The sequence below is a fragment of the Chaetodon trifascialis genome, chromosome 6 (assembly GCF_039877785.1).
Source record: "Chaetodon trifascialis isolate fChaTrf1 chromosome 6, fChaTrf1.hap1, whole genome shotgun sequence".
Classification (NCBI taxonomy): domain Eukaryota; kingdom Metazoa; phylum Chordata; class Actinopteri; order Chaetodontiformes; family Chaetodontidae; genus Chaetodon; species Chaetodon trifascialis.
Genome location: NC_092061.1, coordinates 1,811,595 through 1,829,043, shown reverse-complemented (window position 1 = coordinate 1,829,043; position 17,449 = coordinate 1,811,595). Strand labels below are relative to the sequence as shown.

General features: G+C 48.3%; 3 protein-coding genes and 1 non-coding gene across 5 annotated transcripts; 3 read left to right on the top strand and 1 right to left on the bottom strand.

The window, feature by feature from the left end:
* Positions 1-142: 142 nt before the first annotated feature.
* Positions 143-8,397, bottom strand: LOC139332669 (histone-lysine N-methyltransferase SETD1B-A-like). The gene is made up of 18 exons (XM_070964730.1): positions 8,349-8,397; positions 7,984-8,136; positions 7,711-7,809; positions 6,568-6,838; positions 6,360-6,472; positions 5,179-6,216; positions 4,132-4,842; positions 3,912-4,028; positions 3,750-3,828; positions 3,479-3,657; positions 3,188-3,302; positions 2,696-3,106; positions 1,400-2,392; positions 1,155-1,321; positions 949-1,074; positions 712-831; positions 421-558; positions 143-316 (listed from the first exon to the last, which is right to left on the bottom strand). The coding sequence occupies exons 2-18, from the start codon at positions 8,128-8,130 to the stop codon at positions 143-145; spliced, it is 4,998 nt and encodes a 1,665-aa protein (XP_070820831.1). The 5' UTR covers positions 8,131-8,136; positions 8,349-8,397.
* A 2,790-nt stretch (positions 8,398-11,187) lies between these two features.
* kctd9a (potassium channel tetramerization domain containing 9a) lies at positions 11,188-15,813 on the top strand. The gene is made up of 12 exons (XM_070965129.1): positions 11,188-11,385; positions 11,703-11,824; positions 11,909-11,952; positions 12,108-12,204; positions 12,322-12,380; positions 12,462-12,590; positions 12,842-12,909; positions 13,002-13,097; positions 13,178-13,327; positions 13,670-13,775; positions 13,857-13,990; positions 14,359-15,813. The coding sequence occupies exons 1-12, from the start codon at positions 11,338-11,340 to the stop codon at positions 14,473-14,475; spliced, it is 1,170 nt and encodes a 389-aa protein (XP_070821230.1). The 5' UTR covers positions 11,188-11,337; the 3' UTR covers positions 14,476-15,813.
* trnae-cuc (transfer RNA glutamic acid (anticodon CUC)) lies at positions 11,987-12,058 on the top strand. The gene has a single exon. It is a non-coding gene; the product is annotated as a tRNA-Glu (tRNA).
* A 773-nt stretch (positions 15,814-16,586) lies between the features above and the next one.
* LOC139332941 (progonadoliberin-1-like) lies at positions 16,587-17,134 on the top strand. 2 transcript variants are annotated; one of them, XM_070965131.1, is made up of 3 exons: positions 16,587-16,781; positions 16,871-16,969; positions 17,045-17,134. In XM_070965131.1, the coding sequence occupies exons 1-3, from the start codon at positions 16,608-16,610 to the stop codon at positions 17,090-17,092; spliced, it is 321 nt and encodes a 106-aa protein (XP_070821232.1). In that variant the 5' UTR covers positions 16,587-16,607; the 3' UTR covers positions 17,093-17,134. The 2 variants fall into 2 exon arrangements, with proteins under 2 accessions (XP_070821232.1, XP_070821231.1); XM_070965130.1 differs by having other exon boundaries at positions 16,868-16,969.
* The last annotated feature ends 315 nt before the right edge of the window (positions 17,135-17,449 follow it).

Genomic DNA, 17,449 nt, shown 5'->3' with positions numbered 1-17,449 from the left:
GAGAAAGTAAGGTTTTAAGCGCCCGGTCCACCTGATTGGACCGCTCTGCAGTGCGTTCAGGAGCTCCTGTATGGCATTAAAACTTCAGGGTCTGTGTTTGCATTGCACAGCTCCTCAGGCAGCTTGACATAACGTGGACACGTCAGTTCAAGGAGCCGCGGCAGCCGTCTGCGCCACACAAACAAGGAATCTTTGTCTCCTCAATGGGAAACTTGTAGTCGTACGTGATCTCCTCATTGATGCTGATCGGCTGCCGGGAATATATCACTATCTTCTTCTGAGACTCCATAGTGATGATCTTTGCATAGCAGTTCGGCTGCAAGACAACACTCACATAAATAAGCTCTGTAATGAGGATGTGAAGTTGTGCTGCTTTAATAAAGCTTTGATCTTATTCAGAATGGCTTTAGTCTTACTCACATTGCAGCTGTGGTTGATAAATCTGGCCAAGTTCCCACATTTAGTCGCATCAATGATGGTGTCCTGATCAACCCGGAACAAATAGCTGCTTCCGATTCCCTCCTCCTCGTACCTCTGCTCCCTCATGTCAGCGATGACCTGAGGAGAAACAAAGCAGACAGGGTTGTTTTTCACTGCTCACACGCCTGGAAAGCACCCAGAAGAACCGGAGGGCCCCGCGGAGCCACTGAGCCAATCCAGAGGAAGCTCCCAGGAGACAGAGGCCTCGCCGTTTGTTTGTGTTTGTCTCACCTGTCGGATGATTTGGCCCACATACTCAATCACCATCTCGTCTGCGGCGATGGGCTCCATGGCAAACAGGCCCCACTCGTGGATGTGACTCCGGCTGAAACGAATCCTCTTCTTTCGGAACTGATGTGAAATGAGACATGAGCACGTGTCGTGTGAAAGCACACAGTACCTGATGCGATGCATATCAAGCCGTTTGGACCTCTTTCAGATGGAGTGCGCTCATTTCTGCTGACTCACCTTCAGCTGGTTGAACTTGACCAGGTCACTATCGCAGCTGAAAGACGACAGCAGGCGGCGCTGTTCAGACCTGAAGTCAGATCCGGCACGCAGAGAGGTCTGCTGCTGGGCCGGGATGACCGTCCCCTGCTGATACAAACGCTGGTTTTAGCTCTGAATGGAAGGAAGCGGGCACTGTGATCTTCAGAGCGGAGCCTCTGTCATACCTGAGCACTCGTAGACGGCAGCTCGGCGCTCAGCTTCGTGTTGTTCAGGTACTTCAGTTTATCCTTCCTGCTGATTTTGTAGAAACCTTCGCTGCGAGCCGAGCCGGTCCGGTGGCGCGGCAGCCAGGATCTGTGCTTGTCACTCTTCTCTGTGAGGGTTTTAGTCAGTGAGCAGCAGTTAAGGATGTCACATACAGACTGTGTTCTCACTAATCTAATCTAGCTTATCTCTGATCAAAGGATATGAGGGTGAGGCGTCCACAGCGTGTCGCTGATCCACCCACAGCCGTTATCCTGCTCCTGCAGCCTGTCAAACGTGCACCTCAGCAGCTTTGCGTCTTCCTCGTCCAGGCCCTCCTTCCAGACCCTGTGAAGTATCCTCCTCTCCTCGCAGAGCGAGCGCCACCTGCGAGGAGCGCCGTGAGAGGAGAGAGCGCCAGCGACTCCTTTCAGCGACCTCCGCCCCTGATGGATTCTCCACCTCCTCTTCAGCTGTTTTCTCCTCAGTGAGCATTTCTCGGTCTCTCTCCTGTTCTCCTCATCCAGAAGCCCAGGCATGTTCTCCAGTCCCTGCAAGGGCTTCATCCTCACCCCCAAACTGATCCACATGCACCTCCCATCAGCGGAGTCTGATGAAGACTCAGAGAGGCTGCATGGAGAGGACTCGCCTAACGGGGGCTGTGAGGTGGTCACCGTTTGTGTTTTCCTCCTGTGGATTATGGCTCTTCGGGGTAGGATGATGTCTCTTCCAGGTGTTTTTGGGGCTGTGATATATGGATTAATAGAGTGACACAGTGCAGGAGGCAGGCTGCTAAGAGTGGGGAACATCATCACACCACCCTCTGATGTGGTTGTCTCTCGGCCTGGTGTTGATGGAGGTTTCCCAGAGCTGCACTGAGTCCATCCGCTTCTATCATCTCTACCAGGAGTTTTGGGCATATCCTGGTAGGATGACGCCGGGGGGCCAGAGGGAGCCAGAGCGAGCTCAGCGTTTGCTGGAGAGAGGAAGAGGACTTCATCCTCACTGTCCAGGTCAGCCACGATCCCCTTGCCCGGTGTCTGTGGTCGCTCCACCTCCTCCTCAGCCGGGGATGTGGGTTTGCTCCTCGTCAGGAGGTCAGAGTCGCTGTCCACCGAGCAGCCTGTCGGAGTGAGAGGACGCAGGTCTTCTGTTTTCTCCAGTGACTCCGCCGTCCATTTGGGGCTCTCCATCTCTACATCGAGGTGTGGCTCCACTGCTACAAAGACGGATAATAAGAAGACATCAGCATCTAGCTTTGCATCTAAAATACATTTCACTAGCATGCTAACCTGCCAAGCACGCTGGCATCTTTAATGCATTACACTGAAACAACATCTGAACATTGTCTATTGTTGATTTTAGTCCGATTAGGAGCTTGAAAATTGGGAAACTTTCAGGCATCTACTGGAAACTTTTTGATGCAAATTTAGGATGAAATTTTTGTTGACACCAAACATTATTTGAAGAAGTGCTCTAATCTCTCTCCATCTGCTGCTATACAGCCTGCTGGACATATAACCTGGAAGTCCTAGAGGGGACAGGAGCAGCAGGTGGTCCTGGGGTTCGCTGGTTTGGAGCTCCATCATGGCATCCATGTCACAGGTGTCTTGCTGACAGGAGGCGTACTGGTTCTCCTCAGCGTCCTCCATATGAGAAGGAGCTGACCAGTCCTGCAGGTCCAGCTCCAGCTGAGCACCGGGGGTCAGCGGGGCCAAGGGGGTGACGGGGGGCTCGAGCTCCATCGACTCTTCATCCGACGATATGACGATACACTCGCCGCTCGTGTCTTCCTCGCCGTCCTCCTCCATGTCTTCAGGACTGAGCTCAGAGTACGACGAGTCCTCGAAGCTGTCTGAGGCGAACGAGTCAGAGGAGTCAAAGTCTGACGAAGACTCGCCGTCCTCTGAGGAGCTGCTCTGTGAGGACGTCTCTGCAGGAGAAGAGAGGACAAACGTCTGCTCAGGTGCCTGATGACTCATTCAGCACGAGAGCTGCGTGAAGTTTAACGTACCGCAGTCGAAGCACTGCACTCCAGCACCAGCCTGGAGGAAGACGGCATCTTCATCCTCTGTGTGCTTTTGTGCCGACTCATCTTCCTCCTCAGGATGATCATCACCATCGTCACGCTAATTAGAAAATCAATTATATTACACGCTCTTAAGAATCTCACACTTTCAACACAGTTTATCATATTAATGCTTTGTTTTTGGTAAACAGACTTTTATATCATTTTCTATTAAAACTGAAAACAACGTCACACTGAACAAAAGGATTTTTACTTTCATGCAAAATCCTTATTTACCAGGATCTGAGGATCGGCAGCAGCAGCCTCCACGTTGTCTGATACTGCTTCTTCATCTCGACCTGTGCTGTCATCTCTCCCTTCATCATCGTCGTCGCTGTCCAGCTCGTGCGGTCTTGCATGTCTGCGAATGGCTCTCTCAGGTGCAGGACTCAATCTGTCGTCCCCCTGTTTCACATCTGGACCCACATGGACAGAGACCGGCACAGTGCATCAGTCCACAGCGGTTGATATGTAGTAAATGAGGTTTACCTGCATTAAAAGCACTGACCAGCTCTTTCACGAGTGCAACCCGTCGTGTTTTCTACCTCCTCTGATGCAGCAGCGTCGTCGGCTCTTTTCCTCTTCACCTGCGTCACAGTGATTTCACGTTAACGCCTCACTCAGTGGTCGAGTGCTTGTGTTTCATGTTACAGTGAGCAGATTGGTTTACCTTGAAGGACGGCAGAGGGGGCTTCTTGCCCTGTCCGGTTATGTGACTGAGGGGATTCATTAGCTTGTTCCTGTCTTGGACGCGTGTCGCTCCACTTTTCAAAGGAGAAGCTTGTATCTTATGAATAAAACAATAATAATGAACCTGCTGGCTCCATTAAACGTTCATTCACGTGATTCATCAGCCACTTTGTGAAATAATGAAGATTTAAGTAACTTACCTTTGTTTTCTTCTCTTGAGCGTCCCACCAGTCCTCAAAGGCCTTGAAAGCGATGCCTTCAATCATTCTACGTGTCATGTCCTTCTTGATGATGGACCTCAGTTCATCCACGATGACCTCTAAAACCTTCTCTACTGTGACCTTGTGAGGGTTCTCCCTCACCAGCAGGTAGTCTGGTGGTGGCACAAAGGGGTTAAACTGGGGAAAAGGTGGAGCGGGCCAGGGTGGTCGAGGGAAAGGATTCCCCTTATCTACAGGACCTGTGGGCTGCGTGGGCAAGGGGTACGTATGCACAGGAGGTGGACCAGAGGGCGGCGCCATCAAAGATGGAGGGGGTCCAAGAAACGTTGGTGGGGGAGGAATAGAAGGAGGAGGTGGAATAGGGGGAGGAGGGACGCGGATGCCGGCGTGGTGGCCCAGAGGTGGGATCCAGCCTGGAGGCGGGATGGGGATGGTGCCGTTCGGCAGGCGAGGTGGGACAGGTGGGATGGACGGGGGAAAGGGAGGAATGGGGAACGGGAAAGGAGCGACGGGATGGGGGCGTGCAGGCCTAATGACAGGAGGAGCTTTGGGGGTTTGGGTGGTGCTACTGAGAGAAAAAAAGGGTGGAGGATGAGGCTGAGGATGAGAGGAGAGCTTGTCTGTGGGTGTCAAAGCTCCGGACAGTCTGTCGTTTGAGCTTTCTTTATCCTCATTCGCTGCATGATGACCCTGAAAAAAACAGAAAAAACCTGAATGACTTGACTTTCCAATAATCATAGATGGAAATGTGCATTAATTTACATTTTGAGGACTTAAATGTATGTTTAAAATCATGTTTTAACAAATATAATGTGAATTAGGTGCATTTCCATCGGCTGTTTGATTACTTAATGCATCACGGTCGTATAACTCCACCAACCAGCCAAGATGCACTTTTAACAGGGACTATTTTTCAAGGAGTTCAGAGGACTGACGGAGAGCTTCATCAACTCATATTTCAGGCATACATACATAAGAACATAACCACTGTGTCAACTGTCATCATGATATGAGCAGAGGAAGTACCTTTGGACACGATAATGACGGGAACATTTCTGTTTCACTGTTCACGTGAGTCCTCCTTTCAAAATGTGTGAAATCAGTTGGCGACCTGGAGCTCCTCGTAAGGAACGAAACAGCTCGAGCGGTTTCATCCTCTTCGTTTTCGGTGAGCCACGTCGGACTGACATCCACCAGATGGCTGCAGGGGCGCCGGCGGCTGCTGGTGAAGGCTCCACAAGAAGCCGCCGTGCAAACAGGTGAGTCACGTGACGGAGGGGAGGTGTTAGCCGAGCAGGGTGAAGCCGGGCTGTCGTGAGAGTGCACATCCGCCTCCAGCGTCTCTCTGTCAAAGCCTGAAAGGTCAGTCCTCCGGCTGTTTATCAGCAGACTCTCAATGCGGGAGTCCAAACTCTCCACCTCCGGCCGGGGGCCACAGGTGGAGCAGTTCACAGCAGACGGAGGGAGCTCTGTTATGCACACGTGGTCGTCAGGTGGGGGGGATGCTGCTGTCTGCCGGTCGGCTGTGAAATTAATGCTCAGGATGCTGAAAGAGTGGCGGCTCAGATGTAAAGCCCTGGAGGTGGACTCCTGGCCGGGGGAGGCGGGTTTAGAGGACGCTTCTGTGTTGCTGTGCGAGCAGGATGGTGCACTGTGGCCCCACAGATCCAGCTGCTGGCTGCTGGTCTGGATTTGGGTGGAGAGGGCGTGCGGCGCCTGCGGCTGGCAATGCTTCAAAATCAAGCTGACATCTTCGCCGGATCCCCTGTGACACCTCGCAGGTTTACGGCGGCTGAGCTCTCCTCTTAAAGGTTTGTGAACACTATAAGTGGAGGGCTCCCCCTGGAGGACCGGAGTGGCCTGAAGACTGGAGTAGCAGGAGTCCTGGGAGAGGGGAGTCGCAGACAGGCAGGGAGTGCGGGGGGTTCCCTGAGAGCGAGGGGTGAGCCCGAAGCTGCAAGGCGTGTCCTGCCAAATACTGGAGTAGGCTGTGTCCAGAGAGAGCGGCGTGGCGACGCTGGTGGGGCTGGAGGCGCTCGCCTGTCGCTGGGCGGCGGCGCTGCTCTGAAAGAGACGGATAAGACAGAGACATGAGACGACAGCTGAGGACGTTCATCCTTAAAAACATGTCAGTGTTGCAGCTGCTTTACAGACGCCGAAGAAATGATCGCTGAAATGTTGAAATAATGCAGCTTCAAAATGTTTACCAGCACACTGTCCATCAAGCTTTGGAGAGCTGGCTCACTGCTGCCCACCGGCAGCGTCCACGGCGTGCAAAGACCACGCAGGAGGAGCTGCAGGCGCCGCGTCCTGTTTTCACCTGAGGAAGCATCCACGTCACGATCAGTCAACAAGGGCAGCATTTATACTGTCGATATTCAATAACGTGACATGTTCTTTTTCAATCAGTCTCACCTTTAGGATCAATTTCCACATGAATGATGTTTCCCATCACTGACGTCTGATGGAGGTGCTGGACGGCGTCTTTTGCGGCCCTCACTGTGTCGAAGACGACCTTCGCCACCCCTAAATGCTTCCTGCTCTTGGGGTTGTAAAATATTTCCACTTCTTCGACGTTTCCATATTTTTTGCACATATTAGTCAAGAAGGCCTCCTTCACGTTGTCATTCAAGCCGGAAAACGTCACTTCTTTGGGAGGAACGGGGCCGACGTACCACTCATCCACCTGAGGGACACAACAGCAACACCTGGTAGTATTATCACTGTCACGCTACTACAAAGACAGAAGTACATTTACTCAAGAACTGTGCTGAAGTATACATTTTGAGGTACTTTGACAAAACACATGAAGAGCTATACACTTCAATATAATGCATTGTAATAGATTAAACTACCAAACCAATATCAAATTAGTCAATCAACAGAAGAATTACACTATTTTGATAAATGATTATAATCAATAAACATTGATGGTTCCAGCTTCTAACGAGTGAGTCAATTACAGTCAACAAACGACTGAATATTAAACACAGAAACAGGTTTTTTGAGGGGGTCAAAGTAATATAACAGTGGGCATTTCACTATTTTCTGGAGGCTTCCCAGGTGAAAAATACTATACTTAAATTATACTATTTGAAGGAGGTACTGAGTGTTCTGAGTGCTATTTTTGTCGCCTTCAAGTGTACTAGTCCTTGAGTAACAACTGAGTAATACTTGAGTATACTTGAAGTGCAAATAGTTGCTAAAATGGCTTTTTATAAACTGTGAAGAGAAAAATCAGGCTTACTAGACTTGCTTACTTGCTAAAATACCTCTTTAAGTACTGCAGTATCAGTATATTCACTTTGATATATTTAAGTAGAACTTAATGACATCTACTTAGAAGTACACTTTAAAAGTACAAGACAGACGTACTTTAAAGTAACCCAAACAGTAAAAGTGTACTTGTAATAACTTTTCTATACTTCAGTTATATTTCTAACACACTGAAGTATTCAATGCTTTGACTTGTACTGCAGTATTTCTTACAGTGTGGTATTAGTAGTCTTACTGAAGTGAAAGAATCAGGACTCTTCCTCCCGCACTGATGAAGATTACCTTAAATTTAGCCACCAGCAGCTCAGTCTTGTTGTATTTGCTCCAGAGGCGGCAGATGCGCGGATCTCTGACTGAATCCACAGGAAACAGACCTAAGTCCTCCACCTGTCGAGGTAAACAACTCCCGTCACCGTCACCATCATCACCATCATCATCATCATCATCATCATCATCATCATCATCATCATGGAAAACGTTCAGTATCACAGCAGGACAATGTGTTAACAGGTATTGTCTGTGGAGGACAGTACAGAGACACCTGGGCGCGCTCACCGGTATGTTGAAGTGTTTTCCGTCGTAACGGAACACTTTGTACAATCCTTTTGTGAGCGCGGGATCAATAATCAACTTGCAGCTTGTCCAGTGCGGCGGCGGCGTCTCTCTCTCAGCACTCTGTCTGTCGCTGTCCATCACATTCATCAAAACCTGCGAACAGAGCCAAAGAAGCGCGGCGTGAAGCCATTTGGAGCTCGGTGAATACAGCTGTTAGCGAGCGCTCCGCTGCGGGTATACACGCCCCGACAGGTGATGAGGAGCATCACCTGGAACGTCATCCTTCTCCTAAACACAGCGGCCTGTCAAATGAAACGTGGCCACGCGCTTCAGGTGAAGTCTAAAAACCATCCCGCCTCCCTCACCTGCACCAAAGTTTCATCCTGTGACGGAGCAACATCGTGGAAAAGCTGTTGTTTTTCTCGGTGTGTTCGCAGGAGGCCCGCGTCGCCCAGGTTGGAGAAAGGATCCCTCCGCCGGCGGACAGAGGCGGAATATAGATCCCTCTGTGAGGCGGAAGAACACAAAAGGTTAGAGGAAGGTGGGTTCACAGGTGACAGGCGTGAAAATCCTGTGCATTTTTCAACACAAAGAAAGTATATTAGTACAGAAAACATGTATATTTGTGATAAACTATGACATTTTTCAGCAATTTGCTCTGAAATTGATCACGTTTAAAGTAAAATGAAACTGATATCCAGAGGGCAGTTTTAGTCTGACAGCGTCGCGGGAAAGGCGGAGCACAACAGAGATCAACAGAAAAACACACACACAGACAACAAATACAGTTAAAAAGCTGCACATACAGACATGATGCTGTGAATGTGTGCAGAAATTCAATGTATGTGCATAACAAACAGTGGATTGTCTGTTAATCTGGACCTCATACGTGGAATATATAGATGAGTATGTATGCATAATGAGTACAGTAGAGCTTAAATAAAGAAAAACATAGTACACTCTTTTATATAACACACACACAAATATGTAATTCATATATATATAACACAATACAATGGAATACAGCAGCATTGTATAATAATATGACATAACATGGATTAATAGCATATCATATTATTGTATATTATTTACATATATAGGTGTTAATTAAATATTGGTTCAATGTTCAACAGGATTTCGTTGCCACTTTTCAGGCTGCTTAAATATTTAAACATTCAGACAGAAGGAGCAGTTCATGAAGGGAAGGCTGAGCTGTTTGTAGGTGTGTTTCCAGGTGTGAGCATCCCAGAAAGCATTTCCAAAGCCTCTCATCTCTTCATACCGCCGCCTCCATGATGGTGCACACGAGGCCTGTGAGCCAGTTTAGCTTCTAGCTGCAGATGCAATCACAGTTTCTGGTTTTCTCTGGATTATCTCTATTTACACTAACAGTACTGTACTAAATTCATCAGAACTTGAATCACAAAGTGTGATGACATTACCCACCTTACTGTGGTTTGACAAACTGGGCTTCTTAAGTCAGGGGAGACTTCACGAAGCTGTTACAAAGCTGAAGTCTGGATGTACCAACATTATCAGGAAGTCTGCAGTAAATTCTGCTGGTGGTAAAAAGCCCAGCAACAGCAACAGCATTAACATCAACGACATCCATGAACAGCAGTAAGTAGTCTGTTTCTTCGTTTTGTCAAAATTAACATTCATTGGTAGTAATGTGAGCCAAAGTTAATGCTTTTTTTTTTTTTCTTTTAACGTTTATTAGATGACCTTTGGCCTCTGCTGGACACAGCAGTGGATCAGAGTAGAAGAAGCCGCAGCAGATGCCACAGCAGAAGTGGATCATTATTTAGCAGAGGTGAACCTGGCAAGAACAGAAGACGCCCTCGCCTGCTGGAGTAGACAGAAACACCAACATCCCACCTTTACCAGCTGAAGCAGTGTTTCCAGTGTAACGTTCCCAGTCCCTCGTCCCTGCACTGAGCACAATAACAACATATTCAGGCATCTGTAATCAAAAAATATTTTACAAATGAGCATAAACATGTGCGTGTGAGAGAACTGTGACAAAGATGAATGTTTTATTATATACAACCACAGAAAAAGTGTTCACTCAGGTGACAATTAGCTTGTTTCTCTGCGCAGCAGGTGTCGCTATAGACCTGAATGAAGCTTCAGGTAGTGAACCGAAACATACTTAGCACAGACATCACAGAGCTAAAATGAACACTAATCATTATAGCGCTCTCTCTCTCTCTCACACACACACACGCACACACACACGCACACACACACGCACACACACACACACCTGCACGAAAAAAAGCTGAACCCCAACCCCCACCTCACCCCACTGTCAAAATCTCACTGAGCTTTCTCACTCAGGTTATTCAAAGAAAACAAACATTTCTGTATTTTATGACTCTATAAGAACCACAATTTAACTCAGCCAACACATGACTGAGACATGGACGCAAACTTCGTTCAAAATCCATTTCATTCAGCGTCTGGTAAACACTGAGAGAGCAGACTTCAGGCTGAACACTAGCTTTTGAGTTACGGGTATGAATCTACATTATGCTGCTTGGCACTTCCGGGTTTCTTCTTCTGTCTTTTTAGTGGTCGACAACTTGGTGGTGCACTACCGCCACCTAGAGGATTAGCAAAAATGAAGTTAACAAGTCGAAGAGCGTTTAACCGAATTACAAGGAATGCGTTATATTATAATTCAGGTACACGTTGAAATGTCGTGAATGGCATTACCATTATTTTCAGGAGAAACTGTCAACATAGCTAAACGTTTGCACGAGACCGACGGACATAAATGTGGTTACGTGTAAACGATCTGACCAATTGCAGAGCTGCCATCAGTAGGCGCCCTTCAGGGACTCGCTGACTTGGGTGTTTTGTGCCGGTTGGGATTTTTTTTTAGGTAAACAAGCGGTAGCACATAATTTTCTGCTGCTGCACAATGATTGTGAAGAACGAACTGCTGCACTGTTGCAGCACACAATTTCATTGATCCATATATGATCAATGGACTACTCGTCACTTTTGTTATCAAATGAAATGACTAATAATATCGATATTCGTACAATGTACTTATGTGATTTGTTGACAATATATAATGATAACGATAACTGAGACTGTAATTGTAATGTCTGTGAGTGGGTGAGATATTAACTTGAACCCGTTCCTAAATTTTGGAGTACTGTGAATGTACAACTTGATAATTCCTGTTTTTCCGATAGTTCTCGAAGGCATCTTCCGTCTCGTGTTGTTGTCTCATGCAGCTAACGTTAGCTAGCAAGTTTGAATCGGCAGGCAAGCGTTGGCCGACAAACGCCGCGTTAACGTTTGTAATTGTAATAAAGTACTCATAACCAAAGCGCCTGAAGAATGAGAAGAGTTACCTTATTTATTAACGGTACATCTAAAAATGGCAAGGTGGGTTTCAAGGTGTTTATTGTGGGAGCTTGGGCCGCAGAATGACTGGCTTTTTCCACTGAGCACACATACGTGTTTCATGAACGTTAAAGCTAAAGAAGGCTAATCTTACACTGTCTACGAGCTGTTATTGACAGGAGTCATATGAAGTCAAGGCAAACGTTTATGGCTTTGTGTCCACGCTGAGAGCTAAATGTTAGCTCAGCCTCGGTTACGCTGCTAACTGGGACTCATTAATCATGGAGCTAGAAGTGACCTATTTGTGTTTCAGCCTTAAATCCCGAGCAGCCCACTCATGTTTAATCCTCTCTTTTCAGGTTGTAGCAGTGTACGGGACCTTGTCCGACTTACTATCTGTAGCAAGCAATAAATTAGGAATCAAAGCCTACTGTTTATACAATGGGAAGGGTGGTCTCATAGATGACATTGCACTTATCAGGTAAGCTCGATCACAGGATGATAATCGATATGTGACCGATGACTGATGTGGTCTCATGCCGGGACTCTTCTGTGTCTCTGACAGAGATGACGACGTGTTGTACGTGTCAGAGGGAGATCCTTTCATCGGTGAGTTCTTCTTCTCTTATGTCCTCGTTAACTGTCCCTGGTGGTCTAGTGGTTAGGATTCGGCGCTCTCACCGCCGCGGCCCGGGTTCGATTCCCGGTCAGGGAACATGTTTTTCCCATATGGGGGACTAATAAAGTGTCATCTTATATCGCAGACCCTCAAAATGAAGCCAAGCTGACGTCTGATCCGCATGGAGCACACACTGATTGGCTGACCCTTAATATTGGTGGTCGTCCATTCACCACCACCAGGTACTGTGGTCTCAGTGCTGTTTTTACCAGGAATAAACTCAGTGTTTAAGATGGTTTTTCTCTGTTTTAGTTAACGTTTCGCTCTTGTCCTCTTTGCTGAATGTGTGTTGTGTTCAGGAGCACCTTGGTCAGCAAAGAGCCGGAGAGTATGCTCGCTCACATGTTCAGAGAGAAAGGTAAGCTGACGAGCCGATTGGTAAGCGTTTCACCTTTGTCTCACACAAGCCTCCTTTTTGAACGGGCTTTGTCTGCTCCAGATGTGTGGGGGAACAAGCGGGACGAGCGCGGGGCTTACCTGATCGACCGCAGCCCTGAATACTTCGAGCCCATTCTCAACTACCTGAGACACGGCCAGCTTATTATCAATGAAGGCATAAATATACGAGGTAAGCTTTCTGACTCCGAAGAGCGTCATGAAACAAGATTCCCACGGCAGCACAAACACTGACCGTTTCAGGCGAGCAGTCGCTTCGCTCGCTGTTGTCACACCTTGACCACACCTGTAGCTGTCAGTATGTGTCTCTGATTGGTTCAAACTGACTACGGTTTTGCCATGAATGCGTAGCTTTCAGCCTGGATTCTCAAGTGATCTGGTGAATCTAGCCGCCTCACGAGCTTTGTCCTAAATGTCCTCCAGGTGTCCTCGAGGAGGCTCGCTTCTTTGGCATCGAGCAGCTTGCTGAGCAGCTGGAAGCAGCGATCAAGGTAACCTGAGCAGTGGAACAGTGTCCGTTCAGTCATGTGATCCTCGATTGAATGCGTGGTCGTGATTCACCTCGTGTTTCCTTCCACCGCAGAGCTCCCAGCCTCCTGAGGACCACTCTCCCATTTCCCGCAAAGAGTTTGTTCGCTTTCTTCTGGCGACGCCCACCAAGTCGGAGCTGCGCTGTCAGGTACAGCAGGACGAAACCCTTTTCCTCCATCAGGTCACCGTGTCGCCTCAGTGTTTCACTCGTGCTCTCGCTGTTCTCAGGGTCTGAATTTCAGCGGCGCCGATCTGTCCCGACTCGATTTGCGTTACATCAATTTCAAGATGGCTAATCTGAGCCGCTGCAATCTGACGCATGCCAACCTGTGCTGCTCCAACCTGGAGCGGGCGGATCTCTCCGGAGCCAACCTGGACGTGAGTTTGAAGCTGTTTTCTTGTTAGCACTAAACGTTCAGCATCAGCAGACACGCGGTAACGAGGCTCCCCGAGGCCGAGCGAACGTTTCTTCTCCTGTCGAAGTTGTTTCGTGTTATTTTTAAATGCTGGCCTTCCTGCTGGTGAACAATGGGCCTTTGGCTTTGGGTTTGTGGCCACTTCACACCCGCTGCCCCCTCAGATGTGTGGAGGAAGGACCGTTCTGCTCTTAAACATGTTTGCCAATGACACACACCCACTCTCACATTCGCCTCATGTGACTGAGTTTCTTGTGCGACTCGGTCTGAGCTCACGCTCGCTGTCGATCTTTGTCTTTTAAAGGGTGCGAACTTACAGGGGGTGAAGATGCTCTGCTCCAACGCTGAGGGGGCTTCACTCAAAGGATGCAACTTTGAAGATCCGTCCGGGCTGAAGGCCAATCTGGAAGGTAATCTGTCGCCGTTTGTCACCGCAGCGGAGGCAGATTCAAACCTGCAGCCGTGTTTTAACCACATCTTCTTGTAATCAGGCGCAAACCTGAAGGGAGTCGACATGGAAGGAAGCCAGATGACCGGCATCAACCTGCGTGTGGCCACTCTGAAGAACGCAAAGCTGAAGAATTGTAACCTGCGGGGGGCCACTTTAGCAGGGACCGATCTGGAGGTGAGCTGCGGCTGTTTGGAGGGATTATCTCTGAAAGGCTGGCGTTGGCTCAGCTGCTCGTCGTGTTCACAGCAGCTGTTTTAACGTACTGAACTGATCTTTGTTGTCTCTAAAATAGTTTTTCTGTCAGATGGTTTAGATGGTTTCAGTGGAGACATTTCATAGTCTAAAATGATTCATCTAAAGAAAGGCAGATGGATTATTGATGACAGTAATCGTCGGTTGCATCCTGTCATAGCAGGAATGAAATGACCAAAGAATACGTGAATGTTTTCCACCTGCTGCTGTGAAACGCGTCTCCACATGACGACGTCCAGTTTCGGTGCTGGACTCATCACAGCGTCCCGTCTGCTGCTCTGTCCCTGCAGAACTGCGACCTGTCGGGCTGCGACCTGCAAGAAGCCAACCTGAGAGGGTCCAACGTGAAAGGAGCCATTTTTGAAGAGATGTTGACGCCTCTGCACATGTCACAGAGCGTCAGATAACTCCGCTCACACCTGTCCTCCAGCCTCACCTGCAGCATACGCCCCTACCTTCGACCTCTCTGTACCTGTCTGCAGCACAGGTAGCTGTATGCACATCCCTGCATTCCACCTGTACTACGTTAGCTTTAAATATCTTGCACTAGAATTTATTCAGGGTTGTCCGTGTGTGTGTGGTAGGAGGTTTGTAAATGTTCAGCTGCGTATATCACCAAAACAGAATAATGTTCCTTGTGTATGTAGACGTGTGTGGATGCAATCCAGTGACTATACTCATTTCATGTTTTACATAATTTATATTCACTCTATTACTTGACATGTTAGTGGGAGTCAGTCAGTCAGTCTGTGTGTGTGCAGGTGAGTTCAGAGCGCTGAGCTTCACTGACCGCTGCTGTAGCAGAGGTGGAAAGGTCACCTACCAATAACTGTGTCATCACATATTCCTCTTCAAGTGTGTAACTTCATTCTGCTGGATTCAACATAAAGGAAGCAATGCAAGCCAAAGCCATAACGATAGCACAGTCTGAGAGGCTGGAAGTGCTGTTAGCGCACCACCAAACTATGCCACAGGCTAGTTTTACACACAGCTTGGGTATGCAATACATGAATTACAGCTGTGACCTTGTTTTCCCTTGTTTTGCGCTCTGTGAATCTACCTCTTTTTAACCCGGCGTGCGAGTGAACCACAGCTGCATGCCTTCGACTGTGGCCCTGCTCGTTGTCCTGTTCGTGTGTCCGTACTGGCTGTCCTTCAGCAGGACGCTCGTGTCGTCGAAGTGGGTCTGCCTGGAAACATACTCCCATGTATCGATGTATATCACTTAATCATGCTTTGGACTTATTTGCACAAGTATACGTTAACTTGTACCATGTTATAACTCTTCACCAAAAGCGTTTGGTGCTTGTAATCTTATGTAAATCCAGTGTTTCCAAAACTTCCAAGAGCGTCTCGTCAGCGCAGGCGGGCGTCGTCGGCCGGTTCGTCCGGGATCCGGCGTCGGCCCTCCGCCGGGCGCCGTCCGTTTGCATGTGTGAAGAGCTGCACTCTGGCCAAGTTTCTCTCGCTGTAGCTCAAAGCTGCTCTGATGCAATACTTTTCACTCAGTCGACCGCAGGTACACAGTGAGGATGAACGATGAAGGCAATCACTGTCTGTCTCAGACAACGGAAGAGCTGCGCGTATTTATTTTGATTCATCTCACTGAATGCAATATGGGGCAAAAGTTGGTTTGTGTTTGTGTTTGGGGGGGGGGCATAGTTCTCCCTGTCTGTGATTATTGCACTCGACCGTGGAAATTAATTTCCATAAATGACTGTTATAAATAAACTGCTATGAAGAAGAAGAAAAGTCTTTGTCTTTCATGCTTTTGTCTTTCATCGGCTCCCAGCCGACAGAAGAGCACCGTGGACTGAATTCATTTTTCAATGAACCATGAACTCTTTTTGGAGTTTAAAATATAGATATTCATGAATAGTAAAGATCCACTTCGTTCGTGTCAGACAAGACGATTTCTCTTCCTTCAAACTCCATTTAAACTGTATGTTTAACAGCCCAGTTTATTATTAATAATAATCATCATCATCATCATCGTCATCATCATCATCATCATCATCGTCATCATCACATCCTGCTGGACCACTCAGCACAATCACAGTTAATTCCCAGTTTTTGAAAAACCAGTTTCACTGTGTTTCACCTCCATTGACTGCTGACCCCTCGCTCCTCAGTCAGGAGCTGTTAGTGCACATCAACACGCACCAAACGCACCTGCTGGAGGTGTGCACTGGACTGAGCCCCCTCCTCATTTACTTTGTCTCCGTCATCAGTGGATGACTTTCAAAATGCACAGACGCAGCAGAAAGGCAGGCAGGAAATGGCTGAAAGTTGATGGTTAGTGGTTTGAAGCTCGTCCCTCATCATGTGTGATCTGTTAAACAGCTCTGCGGGTCGCCAGTAAGTGCTGCCTAATCCCACTTTGTGACCCCCTGTGAGGAAGAGCTGGGCTCAGAGGAAGGTTCATATAAACCTTAGCTGATGCTGCAGCAGGATTCACAAAGGAAAGCAGACCTGGAGTCAGAGGGTCAGTCAGAGTCACTTCAGGCTGAGCGTGACAGAGGAAGTGAGGATCAGTGACATGCTTGTGTGCCGTCTGAAGCCCCCTCCCCTCAGAATGGCTCCTCAGAGCTTGGCGCTGTGGCTGCTGCTGGTGGGCGCGGTGCTGTCGCAGGGCGGCTGTCAGCACTGGTCGTATGGACTGAGCCCGGGAGGGAAGAGGGAGCTGGACGGCCTCTCCGACTCGCCGGGAAACGTGAGCCAGCGTCAGCCTCGCTGCCTTCTCCTCTCCACTCCGCTCCGCTGCGCTTTGCTTGAATTCATCGTGATGTTTGTTTTCAGCAGATGCTCGAGGGCTTTCCACGCGTGGACCCCCCCTGCAGCGCTCTGGGCTGTGCAGAGGAGCCACTTTATCCCAAAATGTACAGGATGAGAGGATTTCTGGTAAGTTTTCTAATTCTTTGTAGTTTTCCTGATGGTGCTCAGAGGTTTGATCTCATGGTTGTGATTGTCTTTCAGGACAGCGTCTCCAACAGGGACAATGGACACAGAACATTTAAGAAATGATGCCTGATTGTTTCCTCAATAAATCACTGTATTAGCATATCACAGGCGTTGTGGTTATTGGCTGACTGACTGGATGTTTTCTGTTCTTGGAGGATTTAAATTCCTGGTGATCCTTGTTTATTCTCCAGCAGTTTCAAACTTCCTGATGACGTTGAACACAGCTGGAGCAACAGAAAATATGCACATTAACTCTAAAAATCCCGTTCAGTGTGAGGCTGAATGGAAAGCTGGTGTGCTTTGGCTGCTTTAGCTGATCGACAGCATCAGGAGTGTCAGAGACAAACACAGTGACGATGTGACAAACATCAGCTGTGTGAGCACCAACGCCGAGCTGCAGGAGCGAAAGCTGCTGTTTAA